The following is a 9004-nucleotide window of genomic DNA, read 5'->3' as shown; positions in this document are numbered from 1 at the left end:
AAGGAAGGAGAAATTGAAGGCAGTTCCGAAAACAACTTGACCCTGAAATATTTGTTCCTAAATTTTCATTTGTCCGTGGCGCAACCCACCAAACAGGCCATCCAAATCAGACCTGATCCCATCCAATATATGTCAATATAGCCACCATAAACATGACCCAACAGCCAACCTCTTCAAACACTTTCAGAAGCCATCGAGCCCCAGTTCTCGGTTTCTTCTCACCTCAATCCAGACGGGGACCTCTCTCCAATCAAACCTCACCATGTTGAAGCTCATCCATCAGCAGAGTTCTTAGTATCAAGAGATATGGCCACTCTGTTTCTCATTCCAATCTATTCCGATTTTTATTGTGGTTGCAAACCAAGCACGCCCTAAAAGACTTGGCTGATACCTGATCATAATAAGTCCTGATGGCCCATCAAGCATTCTAAACTTTCTAAAATTACAGCATGCGCAGGACTCCAGGATTGAATTTAGAGTTAGATAACATGAGTTATCAATATTACACAGCTATACATGATTTTATCAGTTCGACGTTATGTGCTTGATCAGGTGAGGGTTCAAAATGTGCTTGCCAGATTCACCACAAAAAAAAAAAGCTCAAATGACAGCGAACAGCTAAAATGAAACAAAAAAAAAACAGTTTGTGATGCATTAAAATTGATAATATGATAGGCAGACAACAGATATTTACATGATAGATTAAGGAAGACCAAAAAGGCAGACAAATTTTGCGAGCAAAAATCACAATACAACCAAAACTGTAGTAGCTAAAGCAGATGCGTTGCCCCAGCCTTTAGGGCAAGTGCCACCAATAAGGGTAAGATGGGGCTCACCATTCACATCCTATATTCCATTACCTCCCAGCCTGGCCCCACTTCTCAAAAGCTTGTCCCAACTATGATTTCCTCCCTTCTTCAAAAAGACCTGCACAAGACCACAGGCAGACGAGGAATTCCTGTCTGTCATTATGCTCCAAATGAAAATTAAATATAATGCTTCCTATTCAAGGAAAAGAACAATCTGTAACCATGTATTATTTGTCATGATCATCATCCTCTTGAATAGAGGACTATGTATAATGGAACTTTAAAAAAAAAAAAAAAGGGTACAGCTACCAATGGAATACCATGCTAAAATAGGATTTCCTGCTGGCACCAATTACATCGTAGTTAAGACAGAAACCACTTATGTCTAGCAAGGACCCTGATTCAATTTCGATAAGCAGAGACGATACAAAACCATGGCTCTCTATTTTGGACGATAGTATCGACACAGTTTCCTATTGATGACCCAGTGAAAAAGAGAGCCGTGAAGATAGTTACTTTATATAACTATCAACACAGTTTCCCATTGATAACCTAGTGAAAAGGAGAGCCATAAAGATAGTTACTCTATATATGTTCAGAGAAGCAAAGCCACTCACGGTGCTAATTCCAGAGTTAGCAGCTCTCTGGATGAGCTGAAGATGCAGGCACCTGACCCTTTCTTTCTTTAGCAGCTGTTATTTCCTCGGAAGAAGCTGGACTCTCTTCAACTCTGGAGGTTAGTGTTCCTGGATTCATCCTCTGGACCTCCTCTCGTGTGTAGATGAAAATCTTGCGAACCATGCTGCAGAATTCACTGTTGGCACACCAAAAGGTAAAACAAGTTGCAAGTCAAAGTTACAGCATGTACACAGACAAAGTTAAAAATGTATCCAAAATACTTACTGCCAAGGATCATCTCCAACAAGCATCATATCACCCTCATTATCAGTATACACAACCAGCCAATTTTTGTTGGGAGAAATCAATTCACCCTGAAATTCAAACTTCCGATCTAACTCAGCAAACAATTCATCGTAGCCATTGAACTTTGTAAGGTCCACAGATCTCCCAAGAGCAATTCCCTGCTTATGCACCTGAAACAAAAATACAATTGTCACTATATTTTCTCACCCCAAGGGTTCAGTCCCATTCAGTGAACCTAAAAAACGTGAAATTCAGGATGAATTTAAGATTGAACAGTTATACACAATTTTTCTAACATTCTATGGGATGTCAGGAAGTAGGAGAGGAAAAAAAAAAACCACAGTTACAAGAATACCTGCCCCATGATTATCATGAAATAAAATATGGGTTTGGTTTTGCTTCAGTGACCCACTAAACAGGCATGTATCAGATGAAACTGGTCAAAACATATCAAAGGATTTGGCTGCTGAAAAAATAGCGATTTGGTCTCGGCCAAAATTGGAAAGTTGTTTCACTTAAAACAGGGGTTAAACCAAAATATGTTTCACAAAGAATTGCTTAAAATAACCAACAAAAGCAGTTCAATAATGGTTTTGGGATCAGTTCTGACTTGAAAACTAAGAAATCCAATTTATCAAAAATAGAATTCGATTATTTAGAGATATTAAAAACAATGCAAGCAATTAGATTTAATGTCCAAAAAAAAGAAAAAACATGCAAAACATGATTTTGATAAGATACAATTCCCCTCCTGAAATGAAGTTGAAAATCTTATTCCTATAATCCATACCACTCTGGCTATACTTTAAAACTGAGCATTGCTAAATCATTCTTAAATTACAATATCAAATACTTCCAAATTGTAGCCAGATTCAAGTTTAACTAATACTTAATCAAACAGCAACAAAGGAATGCAACAGTGACAGCTAAAAGGAATTACAAAATCAGCAAGCATGCATAGCAAACGAGAGCAGAGAACAAATAACCTTTGTGCAACTTCTTGCTGAACCACTGTGCTTGCTCTGCACGTCTTTAGAAGTCTGTGGGCAAGGCTGAAAACTTTTTTCCAGCTCACTACCTACTGGAGTTTGATCAGCTGACTTTATAACTTTGAATGGCTCAGAATATCTGTTAGCCTCTTTGGCCTGTAGCTGGTTCAATGATGCAGCTGCATGAGTGTGTGGCTCTGGCTCATGGGTTGAAGCATTCATTTGCTGCAATGTTACTGTTTCAGATGCAGTCGGGTTGCTATTAAGATGAAAACCGAAGAGCTTGCAGTTGCCACTGACTTGGGGTTTTACCACATCATTTTCTGCTGCCCCAGAGGGTTGAGGTTTCACCACCCTTGGTTGTGAGGGGTTCTCCATTAATGAAGTTGACAGAAAATGTGCCAAACAATTTGGAGAGTGTTGTTCAATTCCCAGACCTGGTAGTGCAGAATAGCCTACCTGCCCTACATACCTAATATTTCCAGCTTTCTGATAGGATTGCTCACCAGGTTGTGCAGTCATCTTCAAGCTAGGCTCATTCGAAGTATAGGATAAATTTGGAGGCATTAAAGACCAGTGGCCTGGAAGCGCATTGCGACTTCCTTCTGGATCTTGAAAATAACTCCTCAAAAAATGTGCATCACCAGGATTCTGTTCAAATAATGTTGAGTTGAATCCATGTGAATCATGAGTCGGCCAAAATCCTGACAACATATCCATATAATTTCTTTCATGCTGTACCATTTGCATCCACTTTTCTGATCCCAATCTTCTCTGAACAGAAGCATCAGTTTTCTCTTCATCACATGATGAAGACCACATAATAGGCTTCTGTGCAGCGTCTGACTTGCTATTTTCAGCAAAACTGCTTCTCAAGGTCATCACTTCTTGACCTTGCAAGACCCTAGGAGTTCCATGTGAATGGGAAGGGTCTATGTTGATTTTAGACGCAGCTGACCAAAAAATATGTCAAAGTTGAGCTCAGCATGAAAGAGATCAAGATGTCTTAAACTCTGTAAACAACATATGCATAGAGTACCTTCTTTTGTAAGAACAGATGAATCGGGTGAGCATGGCACAACATTTGATCGGGGCCTCTTAGATCTAGGCATTGGAAGGGGATTAATTGGAGGAGGGGTCAAAGCAGGTTCAATTTTCCAAGGAGAAACTCTCTCTGGACGAGAAATTGAAGAGGTCTCATCCCACCGCACCTAAAATGACAAACTGAGACATTGATTACATTGAACAGAATAATTGCAAGACAAGGTATATCTTTGAGTAATGTTACCTTAAGACATCTCCATTTTGATCCAGGCCACCTGTTTGAATCAGCGTCTTCTATGCCAACAATGGTTCCAATGAACCTGACATAATTTCAAAGGCAAAATTAGAGAAAATATACAGTTCCTGTAAATTGGTCTTGGAATCAGTAGAAATCATTTGCCTTAATTCAAGAGGGAAAACTGTTTATACCTCTGCTCTGGGGCCTCTTCACCTTCAAATCTCATTTTGAACCTCATTCCTACAGAATGGTTGTTCTTGAGGGATTCCATATATTGATCATATGAAACAATGAATTCAGAAGGGCTTGTCCTGTTAGAAATAAATTCAACATTAATAAACCATGATCGATAAAAATGCCAGGGACAAGTCATGTGATACCCTGCAAAATACAAGTACATTCCGTCCTTCAAACGTTGACAGATACAACAAGCTTGCCATCTTACATATGACATTATGCATGAACTACAGAGCACTGGCCACAGACCTTGGTTTATAGTAAACTGTGAACATTGTCCCTGTGTTGACAGCATGCCATGCAGTTGCAAGAACGCCCAGGTGCATACTGTGACTGGATATGACTGAAGAGGGAACATTTGTCTGTTGTCTCATCGCACGTCTCACTCCAACACGTAGTTCACCATTCTCACCTCTGCCAGCCACACAACAATTAGGTGTCAAGCATGAAAAATAAGCTAATTAGCATCGACCAAAGAAAATGAAGAGAACAGACCTTAAGAAAATAAAAGCATCCCCAGCGACGAGCCTTTTCGAACTAACAAAGACACTCCAACCACTCTGAAGCAGGTGTCTCCTTGGTTGACCTAGAGTTTCAGGAACCGGAGAAAGGATCACAACATACACATCTAAATGCAACTATGCTAATGGTAGTCAAATATAATCCCTAAATAACAATAACAGACAGATGAAATAGAGAACCATCCCATCATGCAAAACGTCAAAAATAAAGCAAAATCAGTACACCACCTATTTTCGGTACTTAGTATCTGTTAAAAAAAAAATACTTGGAGAGGATTCATGATTCATTATTGTCATGAAATGTCACTTAAGAAAAAAAAAAGGAAATAGGAGGATTGCCCCAAGAACAAATTTAGCATTAGATCGCTAATCAGCTCAACTCATAATCTCTACAAGAAAGTCCCAAGAAAGAGAGGCGCCACTGGACCGGTGAAGCCCACAAAACAAAACCTTGCATATGACAATTCGACGAAATAGCCAATAATCCAAGCAAAAGGAGCAAAAACCCAAGTCTATGAGAATACCCTAAAAATAACGCATATGAATCCCTAAGCTACCATAGAAAGAGTGCGTGATTGAAGAAATTCTTTTTTTATCGCAGGATATTAAGATAAATAATAAAGCAATAGCATGGATTACCCCGAAAAATGTGACGGAAGCGCCACTCGACCCCATGCAAATCCTTTGCCGCCAGCTCTTGAGTCGGTGGCTGCCGGCACATATCCTGATAATAGAAACAAGAGACTAAATTGAAAACCCCCTCTCTCCAAGATCCAAAACCCTCATCAATAAGTAGCTGAAATCAGTCGTAACAAAATCAAACAAGACTGAAACCCTTACCAGGGGAGGGAGGCACTCATCGGCGTGCCTTCTCAGCACCGAGAACCCACCATGGGTGCTCGTATCCGATGCTGTTAGGGTCTTACAGAAAGAGTGCACACGAGGCCGTGGCGGTGGGGGCGGCAGCGTCTCCTTCTCCACCGCGTTGTCATCTTGCTGATACCATATATATGTATTTAAGGGTTAAAACGCCATAAATACTTAGTTTCTTCGCAAAAAATCAGCAAATTTTGACCATAGATAGATCAAAGGTAAAGAAAGAAGGATCTTGGATTACCAAGCAGTACCTTTTCCGGGAGCAAAGTCACTTGGGCAAACACCTCATCTGTGTCCGGCTCGGCCTATTAAACGAGAGGAACCACACAGAAATTGAGAGAAGAGATTAAACAACCAAATTTTCTCAAAGCCAGATATTTGAAGCGGATTACCTTCAATTGCACGTTGATCACCCGGCAAAGGATCTTGGACGGAAGGTTGTAGATAGGCATCTGCTGGTCCGCTACCTGATTCGTCGAAGCCTCAACCTTGATCACCCAAAGAACCAGCAAAATATCAGATTGGGGGAAAAACCGTAAAATCCTAAATTTCGAGAGGGAAAGTGAGGAATTCGTGCGGAACGGAGCTTCTTGGAGGGGTGAGAAGGCTTACTTGTTCCATATGCCCCTGAGGGAAGTAGAAGACCTTCTCCCCCACGCGAGGAACCGTCACCAGAGGCCCGGCACACGCATGCCAGAGCTCGGTATACAACGCATCCTCCGACTCTGGAACAAAAACAAAGCCAAAAATCAGCCCAAAACCCCAGACGAACAACAACACCCAGTTTCCTCCGGCCACCGCCGGTGATCCATCCGGATCCCACCTTTCCCAGCCGCCGGAGCAGCTGCGAACCCCGGGCCAGTCTCCATCGCCACGCTGGCGCCCTGGTTGGGCCCGCTGCACCCGGACGAGAAGCTCTCCCCTCTTCCATTACTCCCCTTCACGACCGACACCTCCGACGACGCCATCAAAATCCTCCCCCAATCCCCAGATATCTCTTCCTCCACCGATCCAACTTAAACCCCAAATCCAACTCGCAACCACCTTCAAATCCCCCCAAATCCACCGAAACCGAGCCCAAACTCCGAGAAATCGATTCGAAGAATCCTTCACACAAACCCTGGAATTATCTCCGATCGCTTTCAAACGCCCTCCAATCTCCTCGAGTTGCCCCCGCCTTGTCCTCGCTTCTCTCTATCGTGTTTTTTGTTTTGTTTTTTCGGGAGTGGGGGAGATAAAGAGACGAGCTTCCTGCGAGGCAAGAACGAGAGGGGGGAAGTCGTCCAGCTGCCAAAGCGGGCGGGGTGCAGTCGTCGGACTAGGGGTGCGCAGGGCCTTAACCCGGGTCAAAAACCCCCATGCAATCATTTCAACCACGGTCACATTCCCCCACCACGCGGTCCTGGACCAACGGCACGCCGTTACCGTTATCAACGCTCTCAGCTAAAATATTATCGGCCGTCATAATGCTTAATAAGTCGGTGTGACAGTTTTTGGAAACACCTTTTGATACTATTTGCATATATATGCTTTGAAACGGTACGATTCTTTTAGTTATTATTACGTATACACCACGAACTTGTCCCCGGAATTCAACCACTAAAAGCTCGCAATTTAATTGTGAATTGATCATTCAAAGCTTGCCGGCCTAAAAAGCGCACGAAAATTTCTCAGTATTTTACGCTTTCAACACAACTAGCAATAACTCCACCGTAAGTGCTAATTATTTTCTAACAAATACGGTACTTGGGCAAGTCTCGTGATCAAAAGCACGAGCCAGATATTTAGTTTATCTTATCAACTAGCATATGGCTCCAAACTATCCGACGTTAAGCTCCAATTCTTACCTATATATTGCATTCTAAGAGGTTCTCCATGTAAATTCTCTTTCGACTCTCTTATGCTACCTCTCTGCCCCTCTTAAACTTTCTTCTATTCTCTGAGAGTCGTGGACTTAAGCATCCGAGAATCCTCCATTAGATATGCGCCGATGGATAAACTTTTTTATTTTTGCTATTCAGATCTGAGCATTATCTAAAATCATTCCTCTGCTATCTAACACTAACTCGTAGATACTCGACATCGGGATCACCACTGATCAAGCGCACTGACCATTGAAATATTGCCACATAGGTGTGCAGCAATCTCATTCAATATCTCTGATTTAGATTGCAAACAAGTTTTCAATGTCCTTTCTCCACTTGGTGCTTAAGTCAAATCGGTTTTGGCGGCAATAATTATCATCCATCACTATGTTCTCATTTTCATTACTTATCCATATAAACTATTTTTAAATTCTCTACTCGTTGCCTAAGTCCAACCGATTTTGGCGACAATAATTACCATCCATAGCTAGTGTTCTCATTTTCATTATTCATCCATATAAACTATTTTTAAATTTATAATAAAATATTATTGGACCATGATGAGGTTTATGAAAATGGATTAGTGATGTAAATGTTATGTAATTTTCTTTTTAATGACCTGGTGACAAGAGGGCATGGTTTACTTATCCTAGTAAGTATCATAAATGGAAGACCCGGAAACCGTTATAACGTCGCAACGTCCGTGAGCCCGTACCCTGCTTCCCGGAGTGGAAACAGTTCACGGCGTCAATCCACATCCGTCTGCGTCCGGCGGAGGGCCTTTGTCGCTCTACAGTCAGGCAGGGCTTTCAAACCCAATTTTTTATGCCGAAAATTTTTAATATTTAATTATTAATGAATTAACCACGCTTTCTTTTTCCTCCAGCGCACGGAGTCACGTCCCTTGACAAGGACACGTGTCGGAACCACAGTGGGTGTCTGCGGTCGTCACCGTCCCATTATCACCCTCCACCCGTCCATCTCGAGGGTTCATGAGATCACATCCCAAACTCAGGAACGGACTCATGTGAAGCCGTAACGCTCCCGTCCGAGGTAACGCCCTTGTTACGCTTCCCCGGCGGGTTTGCCTGTCCCGCATAAACAGCAAACCCAATTTCCTGCCACGTTTCAATTTTTGATTAAATAAGTTGGTCTTTATAACAGGCTCAGGGCTCGCCACGTCATCGCTTAAAACTGTTCCGTGTGCACCAGGACAGCTGATCCAAGTCCGTTTTGGTGCACCCATGAACGGCTTGTGGCACGTGCGAGAACCCATGAGACTTGTCTCCTTCCTGGTCTCCAGGCGTGTGGAGTTGCACGTGCACTAAGTATCAAAAGATGGGGACCACCGGTACATTCAGGAATGGGGGGCCCACGGGAAAAGGCACAGTGGCATCTCCGGCACGTCTGCGGCGATTCGGCCTCTCTCTACTACCGAACGACGTATGGATAAAGCAAACCACTGTAATGGAAACAGTGCTCTTTAATCGTTTGTAAATGA

The 9004-nt window shown here is 42.4% G+C and overlaps 1 protein-coding gene across 1 annotated transcript; it reads right to left on the bottom strand.

The window, feature by feature from the left end:
- Positions 1-624: 624 nt before the first annotated feature.
- LOC103722948 (auxin response factor 2A-like) lies at positions 625-6956 on the bottom strand. Its single transcript, XM_008813702.4, has 15 exons — positions 6462-6956; positions 6251-6363; positions 6031-6126; positions 5890-5943; positions 5603-5758; positions 5402-5486; positions 4737-4827; positions 4491-4655; positions 4196-4315; positions 4011-4086; positions 3762-3933; positions 2720-3675; positions 1713-1903; positions 1427-1623; positions 625-927 (listed from the first exon to the last, which is right to left on the bottom strand). Exons 1-14 carry the CDS (start codon positions 6604-6606, stop codon positions 1443-1445), a joined length of 2601 nt encoding a protein of 866 aa, XP_008811924.2. The 5' UTR covers positions 6607-6956; the 3' UTR covers positions 625-927; positions 1427-1442.
- Positions 6957-9004: the final 2048 nt, after the last annotated feature.

This window comes from Phoenix dactylifera, chromosome 10, assembly GCF_009389715.1.
Source record: "Phoenix dactylifera cultivar Barhee BC4 chromosome 10, palm_55x_up_171113_PBpolish2nd_filt_p, whole genome shotgun sequence".
Taxonomy (NCBI): domain Eukaryota; kingdom Viridiplantae; phylum Streptophyta; class Magnoliopsida; order Arecales; family Arecaceae; genus Phoenix; species Phoenix dactylifera.
Note: the sequence above shows the minus strand (reverse complement) of the source record. Positions and strands in the feature narration are given on the sequence as shown.

What these genes read in the sequence shown, in the direction of transcription:
- LOC103722948 (XM_008813702.4), bottom strand. Translation starts at nt 6,606, where the DNA reads ATGGCGTCGTCGGAGGTGTCGGTCGTGAAGGGGAGTAATGGAAGAGGG. An exon ending in TGCTCCGGCGGCTGGGAAAG is followed by an intron (nt 6,364 to 6,461) that starts GTGGGATCCGGA and finishes TTTTTGTTCCAG; the next exon opens with AGTCGGAGGATGCGTTGTAT. An exon ending in CTCAGGGGCATATGGAACAA is followed by an intron (nt 6,127 to 6,250) that starts GTAAGCCTTCTC and finishes TGGGTGATCAAG; the next exon opens with GTTGAGGCTTCGACGAATCA.